The sequence below is a fragment of the Plectropomus leopardus genome, chromosome 10 (assembly GCF_008729295.1).
Source record: "Plectropomus leopardus isolate mb chromosome 10, YSFRI_Pleo_2.0, whole genome shotgun sequence".
Lineage (NCBI taxonomy): Eukaryota > Metazoa > Chordata > Actinopteri > Perciformes > Serranidae > Plectropomus > Plectropomus leopardus.
The window spans coordinates 18,681,914-18,703,610 of record NC_056472.1 but is presented as its reverse complement, the minus strand read 5'-3'; the positions used below and the strand labels follow the sequence as shown (position 1 = coordinate 18,703,610).

The window sequence follows — 21,697 nt, the reverse complement described above, 5'->3', positions numbered from 1 at the left end:
CAGCTAGTTGGTGCCACAGCCACGCAAAGCCAGCCAGTCAGTTTTTTTTGTATTTACAAAACTCAAATACAAACTTTTTAGGCATATTCCAATAATCATCGACTCAGTGGTGTTGATAAAATATTCTAAAAAACACTAAACAAAATCATCACACACCAAGTTCTCAAATTAACAGAGATGAAGGATTCTTGTGAGTTTCAGGGCATTTCTGTCCATCATGTATTGAAGATCTTTTGCAAATATAGCTTATACTCAAGAGCCTTTCTCACAGCAGCCATAGGAAAAGCACAGGTGTTACTTATAACACTAACAATGGCTTTGAGTGTTCTAGTGAGAGTGACAATGAGCCGGCATGCACAGTACCAGGGTCCTGTAATCACAGCAGCTAAAGGGGATTTCAGTTACCATTCATTTACACCTGTGTGTTTCCTACTGCACCAAGTCAAAATATAAACATATATATTACAGACTGCAATACATAACATGTCTTCTGTAGAAAACAGCACACTCTTCCATAGGTTGATGAGGGGGTTACCTTTAGGTATGTATAGGCTATATTTATGAACAGAAAGTTGACCCCCCCCCCCCCAAAATGAAGTTGTTTATCAGAAAGTAAGTTGTTCTTTATGACTGGGCTACTCCAGCTTTAATCAAAATCTCATAGTCAGCCAGGTGTGTGCGTACTTATGCTGTGGTCACAGCAATTGACCAGTTACTCCCAGGATGCACTAACTGTAATTTCCAAATGTGAAATGGGCAAACGGGTTTAGATGCTTTATTCAGGCCTAAGTACAAAATACTCTGTTAGTAAAAGTCCTGCATTAAAAATGTTATGTAAGTAAATCATATATAATCAGGAAAAAGTACTTAAAGTATTAAAAGTAAAGGTACCCAATGCAGAAAAATATAAAAACTCAAAATTATCTAACAATAGAAAAGCATCCCAATAACTACAAACTATTTTTTAAATTAAAAACACCCCAAAACTCACACAATATTATAAAAGCTGAAAAAAACAACCTAAAAAGTCAAAATTAAAATCGACAGAAGATTTAAAAGTTTATCAAAGTTGTTGGCAATTTAATTTCTGTCAATAGAATGACTAATCAACAAATCATTGCAGATGCACTTGTATAAATTGTTTAGTAATTTAATTTACAACAAAACATCCAATTTTATAAAGTCTTCTATGTTTTTATGCAAAAATCTTAATCTGTAAAGTAACTAAAGTGTTCACATAAATGTAGAGAAGTCAAAAGTACAACATTTTCCTCTGAAATGTAGTGGAGTAAGAGTATAAAGTTATATTAGAAAACACTGGAGTAAAGTACAAGTAGCCTGCCTCGAATTTATTGCCTACTTAATCACATTACTTGAGTAAATGTAGCCCTATTTTGTCACATTGTACCACTACTTGTTCTTTTCTGTTGTCATTTTTAAGCCTAATGGTTAAAAGATATACAGTTTGGTGGCCCGACCTATCTGACGTTTTTGCTGTTACTTTTATGTAGGCCTACTGTGTTGCTTTGATAGCACCAACACGTTAGCTAATTTAGCCGCCTGAAAAGATTCACCTAAAGTTTAGCAACATTTTCGCCGCCTTATCTTACCTTAATGGAGGCAGCGGTAGAACAGAAACTCGCCTGCTCCGTTAAGTAAAATAATTTTTTTTAAGACTTGTCTTGAAAATAACTGCTTCAGGTCCTCCAGAGGACGCGCTGTCTGGTGGCAAAGCAAAGCCGAGGAAATATTTTAAATACAACGTAAATTTAAACTGAGATTTTTTTTCGGGTGGGCCTTAGCAGGGTTGCCAGGTCTGTGTGACAAAACCAGCCCGACGGCCAAACCTAATGTGTTTGTGCTGATCTGGAGTCTTTTTTTTTTTTTACATTGTTATATTTCATATTTTCCCTCAGTATTTTTAGTTACTACAAACTAGGGAAGGAACACAGAAAGGCACAGATGAACAAATGAAGAAAAAGGAGGGAAAAACTGAATTTTGTTCTTCATATTGAAAATAAAATTATATAAAATATTGAAATATAAAATTTTGACTGTTTGCTTTTTTTTTAAGCAGCATTTACTTGTAATTTTTCTTTTATTAGTCTACTATTTCTACATTTAATAACATAAAACTACTGTTGTTAAGTAAGCTATAGTTAATGTCAACTTTACTCAAGTAATGTTCTAATAGGCTAGCTTATTAACTTCTACCAAAGTTATTTTATGTTAAGATACCTGCACTTTTACTCGAGTATGGCTTTCAATCCATCACTAAAAATAGATCTATCAAGCCAGGGAACAAAAATACCATCCAGTGGCAACCCTTTAAAAGTGGCCCAATTCCGCGGGAAAACCGCAGGCCTGGCAACCCTATTTGATTTGTGACGCATTTCTTTTAACCAGGTAGTTACTCGATCAAACCTACAAACGCTGCAATCCGGTCACTCCAATAATGTCAGAGTAACATTTGGCAAGTATTAGAGAGTAAGATATATTTGTTTTGGCTATAAGTCATCCAAAGTGCAGAATTGAAAATTTTAACTTCACATTTTAAGTTCAAACATAAAATATTTGTAGACACAGTTCCTTGCTATTGCTCACCTGTAGCATTTTACCAGTGTGACATTACAGCAAAGTGATGACATGTTGGCCTACGCTCGAGGATAAGCTAGACGGCACGGTTACAGTAATGGTTAGCTCATTTTTTTGGGATGGCGCTTTATTGTGTTAACACACGTAGTCGCACAGCTACACAGAGAAGCGGCAAACCCCAACGCCGCCAAAACCAGCGTTTATATACCCCGCCAGCATCTAACCAGGACTGGACCAAACCGACAGTGAGGTGGTTCACAATATGCATACACATAAACTTAGCTAAAATTTAGCTAAATAGATTCACAGTTACTTCAAATGTGTTAACAAATGGCCAAGCAACTACAGGTGCGAATATTTGTGTACCACCAACCTCTGCAAAAAGCCATTTATCAAAAAATCAGACGTGTGTCACCCCCTGCTTCTCAAATATGGTAGAACCAGGAAGTGTAAGCGGACTTCAGATCCACTGCGGTGCGGAGCGTTTTGCCTGATGAGTAATGAGATGCCAGGTACGACAATACTTTGATGTTGCAACAATGTCAGCAGTGCTCAGCTTATTATTAAACTAGCTAGCCTGCTTGTGGTCGCTGGACCAACTGCTCGCACATATTTTCTGCTTTGTGTAAGACTGGCAAACATGGTTGCCAAGATCCACCCAGACCTGTTTCACTGCACATTTTGGCAGGCCATACTGGGAAAATCACAGGTGTATTTAATAACAGTAAGGGCAGCTGCATTACATTTATTGTCCATGCTGGCTCACTGGAATATCTTAACTGGTGCTCTTAATGAAACTGATTCATCGTTAATGTTATCACCTTCACCTGTGCTTTTCTTACTTTGTCAAAATGTTTGCCATGAAAAAACGTCCATAGTCTCCTTATGTTCCTCTGCTCCATTTTGGTTAACTTTCATGTGGATAACAGATGATTCATCCTTTGATTCAAGTCAGTTAGAAGCAGTTTGTTTAAATGGATCCTATAGTCCACACCAGCATGCCACTCCTGCTGTAGTGCATTTTACTTATTAGCCATGTAGTGTGTACAGTATATTGAAACCGCTGATATTTTTTCAGGTCATGTTGCCCTAACATGGATTTATACTTTTCATTTCAGGGTGCTGCAGAGGCCATGTACAGGGCTACATACTGAACTGCGGTTCAGGCCTCATGTACAACTTGTCACACACACATCAAGGATACAGGTATATCATGTGGAGCGCTCAGGAACTCTAGTGAACTGCCTTTAAAACATGTTTGTTGCTTGTCTAGATGAGGTTAAGGGAGGATGAGTCACCTACAAAGCTATTTCCTCACCTTGCTTGAGATCTAATGCGTATAGGCGCTCTTAATAAGTCCTCCATACAGCTGGCAGCCTTTCATTATTACTGTTCTTATTTTTATTCATTTTTCTTTTTTATTATGTATCTTTCTATTTTCTTCTCATGTCTAAACCAACCTGTAAGTAATTGTTGTCGCTGATTTTTCTCACTGTTTTTGAAAAAGCCTTTAAATTAAATATGTTTAAAAAAGCATGTTTGTGATCCTTGTAGAAATACAATTTCACTGTATGCGACGTCTTAGACCAGGAGATACCAGGAAACTAGGCTGTTGCCACTATTTAAGGGATTCTTGAAGGAGTGAATTGTTTAACAGGAAATGAGTAAATTAGCACAAAGCGTGACAAAAAATCTGCTTTGCTTAATATGGCTGTGAGTTTATAGTATCAGTGTTTAACAACACTAGGATTTTAATTAAAATCTGTATTCTGTTTATGTGATTTTTTGTGCGTGTATAACAATTTGCTGTTCTTGTGACTTATGCAAAATACATTTTTATCTCAATGAGATTACCTGATTAAATAAAGGCTAAACTGTGGCTTCCTGTTGGCTTACTGAGACACAGACCAAGTCATGTCAATGTCTATGCTTTGTCTCTGGAGTGAGACCTTTTTGTTGCATGACATCCTCCTCTCTCCTCCCATGTTTTGACTGTTTAACACTATAAAGACTAAAAAGCATAGCTTGTTCTAAAACCTGGCACAATAACAACATTTTTCAACCCTGCAGTGTGTCCAACATGACCATACTTGCCATGACTGACAGGCCCCAGGCTTAAGTGTGCGTGCAGGTGTTTACAGAAATGTTGGGAGTCAGTGATTCACATCAAAATTGAAAAGGTACATAATTAATGTCAAATATTAACAATACAATGACCTACAGTGCATTTTGGTGCTCATTAACATGCAACACCATCATTATCTCTCCAATCAAAGCACAAATTACTTAATTTTTGATCACAGACTAAAGTTGTGTGAAGGATAGCAGAATCTATTGAATGAGCAAACACTCATCCTGCCAACCAATGAGGCATTCGCAGAGAAGAGACAAAGGGGCCTTAAAACACGAGGCTGATGGTCAGCATCGAGCACCATTTGGCCAGTGTTTAGTCCCTGCAGCCAACCATTGGGATGCGTTTTTGTGGTGTCTGTTGGCACTATAGTTAGCCCGTATGATGACGGAGGATGTTGAAGCAGTGGTGGATTACAGTCAGTGAGAGTAGAAGTTCAGACTGGCTGTTCAGCTCTGCTTATTTTACTTCCAGCTTTTACTCCTTCACATTGCCCATTGACAGCCCATGTTTTGGGCTGTCAATGGGCAAAGCAAAACTTTACATCAGTTGTAGCTTTAAAGCAATGCTAGAGTGACTCAAGGAACAGCAATGTCAGTCTGTCAGTCCACCACTTTGATCCATCTAAAACGTTTTTTACTGAAATGGATTGCCATGAAATTTGGTAGATATCCAGTGCCATGATGAATTCTTTTTACTCTGACGTCCTCTCTTCTTTCCTCAGGCACCAGCAGGGCTCACATCAATAATAAAATTATGGCAGAAAGTCTCTGTACTTATTAAAACAGTTTAGGCAAGATAGTGGGGCATCATCTTGTATAGCTCCCAAAGGTGGTGGTTTTTCTGTAATACTCAAAAGCAAATTTCAGTGCTACTTGGTGGTCATGGAGTCTTAAACTTCTTTGAACCTCATAAGGTTTTTTTTGAGTAAATAGCAAATGCATGACGTTAAGCTGTTGTTAAAGCAAATAATTTTGAACTAATTGATGTTTTTGGAATATGTTCTTTTTCCAGTTTATATTGTTTAGTCTGTTTTGCCCAAATAATGGGCTTTTTGTTATCTGTGCTGGCTTTTATGAGCACCCTAAGGCCAGTGCTGTACTCACAAACTCACTAATGAATCCCAATGTTTATTGGAAATATAAACATATTGGAAATATTGTTAAATTTGCAATTTAATGTGTTAAGCCTGCAAGTCTCAGCATCACCGATTGAGAAATTATACCTACTTGCATTTTTCAGTGTTGCAAAAGCTTTGTCAAATTAAATGCAAGACTTAAATGGAGAATTTGTGATTGCATTTTGAGGGCAAAACTAATTAATAGAATTTGTATTTATTCATATTAATTAGAATATATGAAATATATTGTCTGTTGTAGTAACCATGTTAACACCGTTTTAATGTCTAAAATATCTGCAAAAAGCATATTAACTGTTACTACATTACATTACACTTTTGTCCAAAGTGACTTAAGATTTTTTGGGATAGACATAGACTACTATGAAAGTATTTTGGGGTTTGGTGGATTGTGCAATGCCCCTTCAACACTGGAGCAGACTGACAGGTAAATATTATCACAATAACAAACGACCTCCATCCAGTATTAATAATGTGACATAATATTTCAGGTAAATTAGGTCATCACATTGGACTGCATGATGTCTGACAGATCTATCTGGATCTTGTTTATTGATTTGATTTGTTTTTTAACAGTTTATAGATTTTTTTTTCCACAAATAAAGCACTCTACAGGAGATTTTCTCCAAAATGATATCTTTTTAAAATCTTTTTTTCCAAGATAAAGTAAAATAATAGTTCCACAAAACCAGTGCCACTCACCCTCACTTTCAGACAAGGGCCATAAAAAAGGCATTGGTTTCTATACCTTAGCAAATGTGCATGTCAGACATATCTTGTTGTTAACTAACAACAGACTGAAAAATATTTCCTTCGCGGTCACTGAAAGCAGACCAGCAGCTATCAAAGACATATGATTTTCTTTAAATTTTAAACATATTTTTTTAATGATGCCATTTTTTCTCTTTTTTTTGTATTCACACCAAACACAGGTTGTATTGGAGCTAATGCAACTGGCAAACAGAGTGGGTGTTAGTTATCATCAAAACAACACATCTAATTTCTTTGGCAAAATGCAAATTCTCATTGAAAATGATATGTTAAAGTTTGTCTGAAATTTTGTTTTTCTGTTTTTACAGTTCCTGGCTGTGATAAATGACGTGACTGTGGTTTTTTAAAAGTTAATGACTATCAAATCTGCATTTAAAGATTTTTTTTGTGCTTTTTTGCCTTCATTTGATAGGACAGCTGAAGCGTGAAAAGGGGAAAGAGAGAGGTGATGACATGCAGCAAAAGGCCAAGGTTGGAATCAAACCCACGGCTGCTGTGGTGAGGACATGGCCTCTTTAAGTGGGGCACCTGCTCTACTACCTGAGCTACTGGGCATCCCCAAAATACTACCATTTAAAGTTTTAAGTCCCACACCTAAGCCAAAAAAAAAAAACACAAGTCCCTCCTCAGTGCTTAATTTTTTTTAATGCCTTACCCGTTTTTCACCACCCTTTCGCCCTTCATAAATCATAAATAACGAACAGTCCCTAACCCTAACTACCGAGGGAGTCTGGTGTTTTAACAGGTCGGGACCATTATTCAGCACATTTCGACACAAACACTTTTCCCCATTCAAAAAAGATTGGGCAGCCCTGGTATAGGCTACCTGTCCACCAGGTGTGCACAAGAACACTTTAATTTAAACATAATAACGTTAACATTTGGTTGTCCTCATTGGACACAGATCTCCGTTGAAGGCCCAGGAGAGCTCATGCTGCTCGGACACTCCCCCAGCTTAGCTCACACACACTCTCACACACTCTCCGTGTAAGGACTGGAGTACTACTCTCCTGCCACAGGCTGTTAAAACCGGACGACTCCACTTCTAAGGTAAATAAACTCCCATGTTGTTCAAAACACTTGACTGTGATTCGTTCACTTTCCAGCCATATTTTGTGGTCTGGTTTGTTTTTTTTACAAAGATCGTTAACTTAACTTTGCAATGGCTTTAGTGTTAGCATCACCTGCTAGCGGTTAGCTACCCGCGGTTAGCTAGTGGCACGGCAGTGCTAACGCTAACGCTTTGCTCCATTGATGTTTTAATTAGGTTAAGCGGTTATTTATGAAACATCAGTCACAAATAGCGACTTAGCAAAGCTGTCCTTATAGGCGAACGTTACCGTTTTGTTACAGCTGGTTTTAGTTAACTTCCCAATGGCTGTTGCCTCCGATAACAGTTAAGTTAAGTTAGCAAACTGAAGTTAGCAAAGGTAACGTTGCATTAGTTCAGACTGGAGTCTCAAGTTTTAAAGACGGTGTTTGAAAGAGCTTTACATATGCCTTACAAAGACACAAGTTACGATATATTCAAAAGCATTGAAGTTGTGAACAATGTGCACAATGTGGCAGGGGTTCGTAATGTATGTTGCTGTGCAAATGTTAAATTAGCGAGTTACGTTAGTGTACACTCAAGATAAAAATGATGCACTTTAATACCGCAGCTCTGCAGTGAATTTTAAGGTCACAATGCTCCGTGTTTGTTGAAAGTCTTTGAAGGGAGGATGTAACCTTAGTTATTTATAAGGCAGTTATATGTGGAGCTACTGCATTGTATTTCCATTTACTGAGAGATGTTTCAACTATTTTGTCCACCCCGTTTAGCGTTACATCAGTAACGGTAGGCCACATTTCAGAAATGCTATTAGAGGAGGAAGGGTATTAGTGCAACACTTAATAATTCACCAGCCTTACAAATAACAGCCTCTAAAGTTAACTGAACATACATGAAAGCAGTGCTGCAGGAGTGATGTTTAGCAACAACATGTACCAGCTGAGTTTATATTGAATCCCATCACTTGTCAACAGGTGGAGAGGTTATTTGTGAGAGAAAACCACAGGGGGATCCCAGTAACAGAATACTCCACAATCCCTCATCAACATGGGGGCCGTCATCTCACGGTGGAGGGTATGTTTTCAAACCTTTTCTTATCACCTCTTTTGAATTTATGCTGCTGCAATGCAAATTGTGCTATTGCACATTAGTTGGAACAACTTTAAGTTATAATCTTTTGACTTTGGATTTAAAAAGCTTTCACTTTGCAGGCTGATGTAAGACTTGAATAATTCTACCACACCATACTTTCGGTACAAATGCCAGCAACATGCTTAGATAGGTCTAAGACTTCAAAAGACGTAGCAGGATTTAAGGACAAATTTTAATGTCATTTTTTAAAAACTACATTTAAAAATGACTAATAAATCTACCCACCTATAAATGATCACAAGTCAAATGTTTATGCTAATACTTCTTGCATCTCTATCTGTTGGCATATTGGCATGTACAGGCTAACTAAATAATGTTGACAACAATGGAAGTAAACACAAGACATTAAAAAAAGTGCAGAAATGGGAAGATGTAACAGGAAGTTGGCAGATCTTTTCAAGAAGTGGCTTGCACAAACAGCACCATATTGTGGAAAATGCTAACATGTCTTCTCTTTGACTGATTTCACAATCTTTGCCTTACAGGCTAAACAATCCACTGTGGAGATTTTGGAGGGAATCGATAAGGTATGCTGGTTAGATAGATTTCCAAAGGTGTTTTTTTTTTAGTTCTCTCTGTCATGTTGTATTTAAAACATGTAGTTTCGGAAGTTTGTCTTTTGTCATATTTGCATGGGGTGTGAGAAAACAAGCAAAACATGTACTAAAGGACAACAAATTCATACCTTACCTGCTCTGTGAATAGGTAGACGAAGCCCATCTGAACAAGAAACTTTTTCACAGTCATTACCAAAACAACTGGTGTATATAGGCAGATGAAGTCACTCAGGTCTATACATTAATTGTTTTGTTTTAAAAAAAGGTTGTGATAATGCAGTGCAGGATTATGCCATTGTGTTCCCTTTATGAAGATAAAAAGAGGAAGAAAGTGCCTCATACAAGATGTTAAAAAAATGTTTTCTTCATTCTCTTGTGCCCTGTTTATTTTAACAGACTACAAATCCCTTGAGTTAAGGTGCTTTCAAGCTTGCAGGAGGCACCCGCTGTCAGTCAAATGAATGAAACACAAATGAAGCATTATCAGTAAAACTGACCAAAGGCATCTGTCAGTGTAATGATGCCCAATGGTGCTGATACAACCACACAACCCAGAAACAGCCACGTTATGAACAAAACCACTTCGCATAGACTTGATGTCAAGGGAAGGTTACTAGTAAATGGCTTATTTTTATGTACAGCACTTTAAGGTAAACTACACCTCATAATAGCAACTTGGTTTGGCTATCAGTTATATTGTAATTGAAGACATTGGAACGGTGGTGACATCACTAAAAACAGGCCCAAATGGGAAACAAAAGTAAGTAGTCAGGAAATCATGCAGGTTTTAAACAAACTAAAAGTTTTAACAGATTATCTCAACCACTTTATTTAGAGGTCAAACTGAGAGGGAATGCAATAGGAATGTTGTCAGTAGTCCCTCATTACACCGGAAAACCCTAATTGCAACTACAGCAAACTGGTTGGTCTGTAAATTTTAATGTTTCACTCAGGACAAATTGAGTAATAATATTGCTATCCGCCTTTGCTTCCTCTGCCAGATAAGTTTGGTCTACCTGGGGGTTTGTTTACAATCTGTCTGATCATTTCGCAATATTATGTGTTTATTTCAGTGGTGCCCAGTGACCACTCCAGCCTGTTTTTTATTTAGATGCAATGCAGTGGAAGACATTTTGTATCAGCATGCATCTTTTGAACATAACAGATGTGTCAACGAATGACAAATCAGCTCCTCATTTGCTGACTGATACGGCTTTAGTGCTCTTCTACAGTTAAGCTAGTGTTAGGCTATTTTCGGCACCTGTCCTTGGAGGGAGAGATAGTACATATATACGGAAGAGGTCAGGTGGCATTGAAGTTTTGAAGAGGTGGGTGTTAGTTTTCCTTCTGAAAAATAGTGTCATCTATCATTCAAGAATATTTTGGCAATAATGATTTTTTTTGTTTGCTTGGTTGCACCAGACATACAGAAACACATGCATGATATACTTTGAGGCTGAATGTCGGATTTGTTTATCCAGTGTTTAGAGTGACAGACACACATGTTACAGGAGAGCCATAGTGCCCAGAGTAGGTGCTATTCTGTCTGCCAGCTATTTATGGATGAGGCAATCAGCACTTTAAGTCAGTGGTGTAACCTTTCCATGTAAAAAAAAAAAAAAAAAAAAGAGTCGTGGTAATTACAAAATGACAACGAACTGCATAAATAGTCAGCTTTTTATCCGAAGAAAAGTTTGATCGTGATTGGATCAAAACCTGTTGTTTGGTCTGCTCACGCTAATTAATGCCAAGTTTGGATTATGCTTCTCTGATATGCAGCATGCCCACCTTTTAAATTTTAAGTCCTGCTAAAGAGGCTCAATGTCTAATCCTAATAGAATTTGCTACCATCAGTGTAATGACATGACACCCATCCGCATTGTTGAAAGATGTGATATTAATGCATTGGTGAAAACTCTGGACTCTCAGTATGAAATACTGTGCTGCAAGTCAGCTCACTTTGAAACTCGTCCGAACATATAATATCATAAAGTTGCAAAACAAATAGTTATTTTTCCCAGAGGCTTGTACTTCAGTAGAATTAAATTCTATCAAGACATTTAGGGTAAATAAATAGGATAAGGGCCCATCCCCACTGGAAATGCCCCCTGTGGAACTTCACTTAAATAAGTTACTTAATGGTATACAAGTAAGTAGGAAATATTTGGTGACTGTGTATACACTACTGCCATTGGTATTAAAAGCCAGTCCCAGAGTCACCATGTTTGCTTTTCCGCCTTAATATATTTGCATTTTTTCAGTGCCGTGTCCACAATCTTTATAGCTTCCTCTTTGATGCATGCTGCTCATGGTTTGGCCCCTGCTTCCTGCCTTTTTTATTAAGTCCTGACTCTACCTGTGTGGTGTCTTCAGGAACATCCAGAACTCTGCAAAAAAAATAAAAGAATTTGGGCAGAGGGCAGAGTCTCTGCGGATAAATACATCCCCGTTGGGTCATAAGTGATGATCTAGATTCACACCATAAAATATAATCTGTGGAGTATTAGCCTTACTTGTTGGCCAATGAAAAATTAAAAAAAAAAGTAGTGTATGCAAATCACATATAAAATAACCAAACTGATGCTTAAAGCAGTGAAAAAGTCTAAATATATGTAAAACAGTAATAGTTATTTTTTTATGGCCACAAAAGTCACAGTCTTACTAATAGAATCACATTTCTGTACTTGTATAACGTTCATTTCATTCTTCCCAACAGGATATACAGACTCTTGAAGATTACAGTGAGAAGTATCAGAGGCAGTTGAAGATATGGGTCGGGCGACTGCTCCTGTACTCGTTTCTTCTCTACCTGATCACATGTATAGTTGTGTATTTCTGGTACCTGCCTGAGCAGTTGATGGGGCGGCTCATATTGTCTCTGCCCTTCATATTATTTCCGTTGCTGTAAGTGTGCAAGTAAGTTGATCACATTGCCACTAAACTGTAACTATAATGTAACCTAACAACCTTTTTTCTTTCTTTTTCCTTTAGTGTTTGGTTACTTCGAAAAATGCTTATAGTTATTTTTTCACGGAGAACTGAAAAAAATAGTAAGATCATCTTTGCCATTTATATATACACACACACCAAACATTGGGAAGTTTTGTCTATTTTTGTTTTGTTGCTGTTGAATGTATAAGTAAAATTTGTTTAATTTTTTCAGATGAAAAATTAGAAGATCTTAAAGCACAAAAAAGGAAAATAGTAAGTGATGTTTTTATATTTGTCCAGTATCATATATATTGTTGATTGACTTTTGGTCAATAATTCTCCTTTGCTTTTCATGCCAAAGAGTCAAAGAACACTGATACCTGTGACACTTTAGGTTAAAACAGCCGAGCATCTTGCTGCCAAAAGCCACAGAGCTGAAATGTGTACAGAGTTGGGTTACATGTTTGTTTGTTTTTTCATTTTTTAGTGGGTGCACGAGATGGGAAACGATACATCAATACCTTATTCAATGTAACACATTTCCTTTACCACCTCCTCCCATTTTGAGCCAACAGTTATCGAGTGCTCCTGTAATTGGTTTTAAAACATTTTAAATTAATTTTTCAAAAGTATAAAAAAAAAGGGTCAGGCATACAGCAATCTTTTCAAAAAGGTAATTTACAGTTTGCCTCTCGCATTAACGCCACACAGATCAGAATAGCAGAACCAACAACACTATATATATATATATTTATATTTTGTGTCCAGACAGGATGCTCAGAGCAGAGGATCCGCTGTCTGCTAGCTAGCTGTAACTACCCCCTAGATGATATGGTGAAGTGCAAAACTGCAAAATTCAACAAAAATACAAGGCAAAGCATACAAGGTCCCGTGTATTTTTGCAAAATGTTTTTCAAACTCTGCACGACGGGAATCAAGGCAGTGAATTTCCTCATGCAGATTGAGAAACACAAAATTGCCCAGAAAACTTGCCAACAAATGCCAAGTATTTCCCAATTAAGTACTACTCATGTCTCCACCTCGAGACAAAAAAGAACATTTTTATATTGCAAAAATTTGGGGGGAAAATTGTCTTAACTCTCAGTAATTGACGTCAGTTTTTGATTTTTCCTTCAATTTTTTGCTATTGTAAAATCCGTCTTAAATTTTGTTCTCAGTGGGATTAGAGAAGTCTTAAATCTAACTTGCCCAAAATCATTGGTTGATATGTAAATATGCACCATTTAGTAAAGATTAAACAGATGTTTTTGGAAACCCAAAAAATGTTCAGGTATGAAAGGTAGACAGAAGCATGTTATATTCTCTTCTGTATGTTTTATTGTTCAGACTCACCATGTCACTCAGTGTAGCAGCAGTAGTCATAAAGCCATTACAAAAATTGCATGAGCAGCACCCTACAGATTTTCTCTCCAATGTCCCTGAAATTACTTCTGCAAGCTTGAGAGATCTGCAAAGTGACATTTCAAAAAACAATTGTCATGCATCTGTGGCTTGCACAGTGGTTGGATAAGTGAGAGAAACTTATTATAAAACTCATAATCTCTGTAGAACGCATTGTAATTTTGATGTCTGGTGGTCTCCAGTGAAGTAAAGACTTGCACTTCATTCTGCAAGTTGTATAGGAAGCTTTGTAGAATTGCTTGCATTGATCCTCTCAGGATTTTGCAGCAAGATACATGCTAATCTAGAATCTGCACAGACAGCGTTTGATTGGTACAGTGACTTAACCCAGTAAAGCACTCTGCTAATGTCACTTTAATTAATAGCATTTAGTGCAGGAAAGAAATAAATCTGAGAAATTGCTTGTCATCCTCTGTCAAGTCTAATAACTTTCAATAATTAGGGCTGATGGATTTTCACACTCTCCATTATCGAAGTAGTGAATGTAATTATTCTTCATATTATATGTAAACATTTAGAAATGTTTGGTACTTAAATGAAGATGTACAATTAAGTGAAGTAACTTCCTGGTGCTCTTTCTCAGTCACGTTCACTTGCAATTTTATGGTAGGTGATTCTAGGATACTAATGTGTGTTTAGATAATACCTATTAATTACATCAGATGAGCATCAAATAATTACTCGTCAATAGAGCGATTATAGGAATGATTCCATTGTGCAATGTATTAGAAAAATGATGTAAGCATTTATCCTATAATACCTTTTATTATCTTGTTTTTCCAGCTTGAAGAAGTTATGGAAACTGAGACATATAAAAATGCGAAAATGATTCTGGAGAGATTTGATCCTGATTCAAAGAGGAAAATTGTGAGTTTTTTTTTTTTAGTTTTACTTTGTAACATAAATTATTTTGTCTAATTATTGTCCATATTAAATCATGTACTCATGTTCCTTTCTGTCTATATGAAGGAGCTTGAGTCCACTCCAGTTGGACCTCAGATGACTCCAAAACCAGGACAAGGTAACAATTTTTTAAAAACAGCACTATATTCCCTACTTCTCCTCGTGCATTTTGTACTATTGTTAAGCAAACTGCAATGTGTTCTGTGTTAGAGCTCCGCCAGCGCAATGTCATCCCAAAGACCCCCCCAGTGGTGGTGAATCCTGCAAGCGGGGCTGCTGCCCGCCCTCCTCTTGCCTCTGGGCCCACCTATCCTGGACGATCTTCCCACTCTGCTCCAGGTGGACCCCCAGAGAGGAGCCTGTCGGCTATAGCTGCTCAGCAGAGCTTGATGAGGAAGCCTGTGACCCCTGGAACACCTGTTCCAGGAGTCGGTGAGTTACCTGCACACAGGGGGACCACATCATAATGTGGTCGATTAAGGTGTGATTTACTCTTCCCTGGCTCTGTGTCCCCAGTTGCTCGGGGCTCTGTGGTGTGTGTTGTCAGCAAGGGTGGTATGTGTTATACAGTAGTTGTAATGCGTAATTGCATAAATGTAATTTTCAAATATTATACTAAATGGTATAACCTTTCTCAAACAACTGTATAATTGCAAGCTAAGATTAGAAATATGGGATACCTTTTGATACAGTCAGAGCATGTACCTCAAGAATAAGATGCTTGTGTTTTACATCTTTGGTTTGTTTTTAGAGATTTCAAAAGCCAGCCAGCCCACAAGTTAAAAAACTTTACATACAACAGTTGCTGTGTATGGAAGACATCTGTGGAGTGCAGAGTTATTGAATATTCAATATAAATTATTTCTGGACTATGAACACTCAATAGAAGATGCAAATAAGTGGAAACGGTAAAGGAAATGTGTTCCTAGAGGAAGCTGCATGCTGTAATTGCCATGTGGAATGCCAACTGTGAGGTATGCACGAATCAGGATTACATTAACTATGATTAATTAGCCAGACCTGCGTTTGTTCTCTGGGCAATGGTGGTGGAATCTCGCTAAATGTCTTTTAATGCTTGGTGAAATTGCCTTTGGCATTGGGAACACCTCGCAAATGGTTTACATGACTTGATGTTATCACCTGCTTCTGCTGAAAATTGAAAGTGAAAAGCAATTTGATACAAAGAGTCACCACAGAGTTTCCATATGTTGGTAAATTAATAACCAGCAGGATATTGAGACTCTGCCAAGTCTCACAGAAATGACCAGTCATCTTCCTATGATTGCTCTTGATGTTAGATTATATTAATTACTACTCACCAACACAGCAGGGATTCTGGACGTGCTTCGCAAGTGAGATCCAGTGTTAATTCATTAAGAATAAGGGAGCAGGTTTTTGTAAAATTTGTCATGGTTTGTGCAGTAAACTGTGAATCTCTGCCTCACTATTTTACTGAGTTTTTACTGTCAGCAGCCCATGTTCAATGCAGTTTGTATTTAAGACTACAGACTGTGGCTAACAGGCATTGACGTTGTGTTTTAACAGGGATGCACCCCCCAGGCCCACCCTTAGCCAGACCTGTGGTCCCAAGGGAAAGAGGCGCCATGGACAGAGTCATTGAGTATCTTGTTGGAGATGGCCCCCAAAACAGGTACACAACGTCTGCTTTTCAACACAGACTATTGATTAGGGCTGTGAACCTTTTAATATTTAAACCAGTACTGGTGGATTTTTTTTTGGTTCTCATCTCTCTCTCTAATAATAAAAATGTGATGCTGCAGGGGTGACGTAGCAATTCTGCTACTCTGCTTTTTTCTAATCACACAGAACTTCTGTGTCTGTCTGTCTCCTTGTGTGTGTGTGTGTCTGTGTGTGTGTGCAAGGGATGTCAACCAATGAGAATACCTTTGACCAGTTACACATGTCTGTCTATAGGTCAGTTTTGCTACTCTTCAGTTTACTGCACTGTGCCTCACCAGGGTCTGATAGGAAATAGCTTCCAGTACAGCTCATTCTGCAATTAAAGCTAGTAATGCTGTCCCAACCCAACAGGGTTGCTATGGAGAAAGTGTGCCCAACCTAATATTGGCCCCAGGCTTGCCCCGGTGAATAATTGGCTCAATTTTGAGCTGTAAAACCCCTTTAGGATTGTTGGCTCTGTTATCACTGTTAGCTCTGTTGCCACTTTTATCAGTGTCATCACTACTTGTGGTGCTAACATACAGTAGGTAACATTGCTAAAGGAGTTCTGCGGTCAAAACAAAGCCGCTTACTCCCCATTGCGACCCAGGAGAAAATCGAAGGGTGGACATAATGTTCCTGCAGCAATGTGCTCTGGCAAGGGGTTGGTGTTACCAGCTGATCGCCAAGTTCTTCTCTTTATTTAGACTCAAAAAAGGGTGAGCCTTCATTTACAATGATGTCGAGCAGATGAAATGCAAGATTAACAAACAAAAATATTTAACCTCAATATCAGTTAAAACAGTTACAATCAGAAGTAAAAAGCTTAACAATTTAAGATCTAAAATGACCGTAAGAAACCAGTTCATGGTAAGTTCAAAAAACAAATAAATAAATAATAATAATAATAATAATAATAATAACAATAATAATAATAACAATAATAACAATAATTAATAACAGATAAAAAAAAGCATACAATCAATCAGAAATGTTAACTTCAACTTCAATTAAAGATCTAAAAGTGCACAGTGCAGAATGGCAGTGGGCATGTTTCATATGTGAATGCAGCTCGCCAGCTGTCGATCAGCAAAGCCATCATAAGATGAAAAGAGTCAGTAAGTTAACATCATGAAACATAAAAATTTTAGCGCCCCTAAAAGGATAGTGCTTTGAAATGTAGCATTTAAACTCACTGAGTCAAGTCGTTCTATATTTCGAGTTTAAATTTTTCTTGAAAATTAACTTGTTAGTTACCTATTAAAGAATGTGGGCTTTCCAAAAACAAAATTGCGTGTGCATGCACACGTGTTTGCTCATCTTTCAGTGAAGCTATTACTAAATTATTATAGAATAGAAAACAGGCCGGATGCCAAAAACTTTCGAGGCAGATTGGCGCTGCTGCAATAGTTTTGGCTCGCTGGGAAGCTGACGGAGCGGTCGTCGAGCTCCATGGCCGGCTTCCAGGCTTCAGTGTTCATCTCGGCACTTGCGCTTCTTGTCTAAACCTAACGTTGTCACCCAGATGATCTCTCAGGTACCAACATTTGGCACTGATGGATTTAATGTGAATCGTTATCGATATAATGTGAATCGGAGTGTTTTCAGTGTGAACTGGTACTCGGTAGTATCAGCGTGTCAGTCGGTATACTAAAAGGTACCACATTCCGTACCCAACTCTACTGTCAATACACTCATATTGTTATCTGTTTTTTCGGCCAGTACAGTTAATGTATAAAGCAGGTTCTTATCCAGCCTGTGTGCTGAATTATCTCTGTAATATAATCTCTCTGGTCTCTTTGCACTGTATGCTGTCTCAACTGGATTGTCTTTCCTTCCTCACAGATACGCTCTCATCTGTCAGCAGTGTCTGTCCCATAACGGCATGGCATTAAAAGAGGAATTTGAATACGTTGGTAAGACTCAGAGAAACACAACACTCTTTGTCAGTCTCCATCAAACACTGTGCCTTCATTTGCCCTCTAGCATTTGGCAGCGTAGTATATCATATGGCTCTTAAATGCCTCTGCCACTACCGACCCCTGTAAGCAAAAACGCAACAAGATTGAATATGCAAACCAGCGCTACACATCAATCTGAAGTGTTTATGCATCTCAGGCATTTTCTGTCATTGCTTCATATTCATGTATATTAATCTACGTCTGCTTTGAGAATGTATTAGAGAAGTGACATAAAATATACGTATGGCGTTGTGTTTGTTGTTTCAGCCTTCCGATGTGCGTATTGTTATTTCTTGAACCCTGCAAGAAAGACCCGGCCTCAGGCTCCCAGACTCCCCGAGGTCACTGGTGAACTGAAGATGTCATCTGAAGCGCCCCCACCAACGGCTGCTCCTGACGAAGATGGCAACCAATCAGTTTTAGGTGATAATGACACTCAAGCAGGTTTTATCCACACAAGGCACATACAGCTGAAGTAGGGAGGGGTGCTGTTTGTAATTTCCGTAATCAAGCACTCGCATTTATTATTACATAGTACTCTTGCACTAGCAAAAACGTCTAATGTAAGAATAGGGTCCGAAACAAACACCGAAGTGAAATTTAGTGTAGGGGTTAGGGTTTTGTCACAATGCTTCCAAACATAACTTCAATGGTCACCATTCTGCCCGAAACGTTAGCTGACAGGGTTTCTGCAGATTCTTAAAAAGTCTCAAAAGGCATTGAAATAATTAATCAAGACCTTAATTGGTATTAAAATGTATTAAATCAATTATTCAGGAGTCTTAAAAATGCCAAGACATGGGAAGTTGGATTTGTACTGATATTTTCTCTGATGTTGCTTTGTGAAATCTCGAAATATTTGGTAACGCTTTTTTTTTTTTTTTTTTTGGTGAAAATAATTGCCTCCTGCATTAATGTCACCATATCAGGATAGTAGAACCAACAGCACTGATATCTTGTCTCTGGTTGGGAAGCTCAGAGCAGAAGATCCATTGTCTGCTCGCCAGCTGTTACTGCACCAAGGACAAATGTAAACTAGCTATTTAGAAATTTTGTGGCGCTCAGCGTATTCATACAAATGTTTTTTAACCTGACATAATGGGAATCAAGGCAGCAAAATTCCACATGCAAAGTGAGAAACACAAAATAGCCAACAAACAGACAAACAAATTACAGCTCTGTTAGCCCCCACCCCAGAAAACTTATGTTTTATGTCTCAATAAACATTCAAAATTGTCCGAAACCTTAAGTAATTGATGTGACTTCTTTTTTTTTACAATATTGGTTACGGTAAAATATGTTCTAAATTTCATTTTGGGTATCTTAAAAATCCCATGGATCTATAAGTAAGTATATGGATCTATGAAGATATTCATAGATAGCAGTTACATCTCTGCGTACTGTCCCAAACTTCTAATAAAGAACAGGGTCAATTTTACAAAGCAAAACAAAAAAAAGTACTTAATACATTGAGAGAATACTAGTGCTCAAATCATATATTTGATTATTCATACCAATCCATACTCTGAAGTGTAACTATCATGCTTGTAATAAAATGATACCAATATTAGCTTTATATTATACCAATATTAGCTTTATATTATACCAATATTAGCTTTATATTATACCAATATTAGCTTATTTAGTAATAAAATGTCAAAATTCTAGATTCTGTTGTACGCATACACAGTAGTGTCCATTTTTGTCTTTTATTCTTGTTTGAAATGCAAATCTAACCTAAAGTAATAATCTCTTTTAGGGCAAACCAAGCTGACCGATGTCTCAGCTGAAACAGACCTCCAGGAGCCAGGCACTCCAACAAGCACGGAGCCAAGCACTGCGTCAGACGGCCAGAGCACCCCAGAGTCACAAGATCTGCCCTCTGAGAAATCTGACGGAGAGCAAGATGTGTCTGCCATGGAAGTGGAATAAAACAGTGGAGTAGGGATTTCAACACAAGTCATGCTGGAACTTTATTTTTCTTTGAAGAAATGTGATAAGTTAGTTTATAAGTAAACGCCGTGAGTTGAAATAACAGTAACAAGTCAGATTTTCAACTCACAGTACAGTGTCCTTTCTTTTGAGAATTGCTTTTATATTTCTAGCAATAGTTATGAATTAAATGTTAAGTCTAGCATTTGGTTGCAACCGACAAACGTACCACTAGTATGATTACATGTCAAGCCCATTCTCATAACATCATAGTCAATAATTCTGTTGTTTTTGATGTATAGGAATTATAGGAATTCTTCTCCCATGTGCTCTCTGTTTTCCATATTTTATTTGTTTTCAACTGAATTTCTAACAGTATTCGGGGTTAATTGGAAAATGCATAAGAAAAACAAATATTTTGTGGGAAAAATGATTTTTTATTTATGGGAAATTATTTATAAATATTTTTCTATAATGCTGTGCCTTTTGTGACAGTGTTGACTGGGGCACTCTGCAGCACGGTGGTGCTCACAACATGTTTACACAGCCATGGTACCGTAATAGGAATGCACATACAGTATGTATTTATTGCTAAAACGGAGGAAAGGAGATTTATGTCAGTACTGTGCAGCTGCCTTAAGTGCCTTTTATATTTTAAGTCTCTGCTCCAGAGTGTTGTCGATAAAACCTATTTACATATAGACAATAAAGTCATTTAACTGTTTACAGACTGTATATGTTTGCTGAATGTAGGAATTCCTCCTCTGTATAAATAAATAAACTTTTGAGAACATTTTTGTGTAGAAACAGTTTTTTTATATAAAGGTGCATGCTGAGTTATTTGACTGATGCTGCTATGAAAACACACAATTGATTTTTGCAGGATTTTAAAAGTGATTTTGCATTTACATTCAAATACGAACAGAAAAGGTCAAACTAACATGTAAATAGCCATGATGACAACAGTTCTCATGTATCCCTGCCACTTTCGTTGTGTCATGAATTTTAAATTGCTGCCCCATTTCTTCTGCGGCCGGCCTCTCACCGAGGAGCATGTTTAAACAGTCCATTTTCATTAGCAGGCCAATTTTAGCTTGTGATCATTTTATTTTAGCTCATTGATCATTTCAGACAGCGTAAGATAATGGTGCTGACACAGAGCACAACCAGTCTTGATTGCTTGACCCTCTTCATTTGCAACAAGAAAGTCATTGCGGCTTACAAAGTTGCTCGCTGCCATCACATGACCCTTTTCCCCTGAAGATAGACCGTAAACTATCGGTGAGGTCAGCACCCCACATCTTCTATGGGTTTTGATAATGTATGTTTACAGAGATGTGACCTCCTGGGCCTTGTAATGCATCAATGTGACATCGACAGTAACGCCTGATTCCACCGCATGCTGTTTGAGGTTGACCTCTGACAAGAGCCAAACAGGGGGGGAAAAAATGGGACATCAATAGGACAATGTCT

General features: G+C 37.7%; 1 protein-coding gene across 1 annotated transcript; it reads left to right on the top strand.

Moving 5' to 3' along the window:
• Window positions 1–7,389: 7,389 nt before the first annotated feature.
• On the top strand, window positions 7,390–21,017 carry lnpa (limb and neural patterns a). The gene is made up of 13 exons (XM_042494999.1): window positions 7,390–7,685; window positions 8,661–8,760; window positions 9,324–9,365; window positions 12,112–12,299; window positions 12,387–12,445; window positions 12,559–12,599; window positions 14,532–14,615; window positions 14,718–14,769; window positions 14,862–15,083; window positions 16,197–16,302; window positions 18,177–18,247; window positions 18,560–18,715; window positions 20,052–21,017. Exons 2-13 carry the CDS (start codon window positions 8,734–8,736, stop codon window positions 20,222–20,224), a joined length of 1,221 nt encoding a protein of 406 aa, XP_042350933.1. The 5' UTR covers window positions 7,390–7,685; window positions 8,661–8,733; the 3' UTR covers window positions 20,225–21,017.
• The last annotated feature ends 680 nt before the right edge of the window (window positions 21,018–21,697 follow it).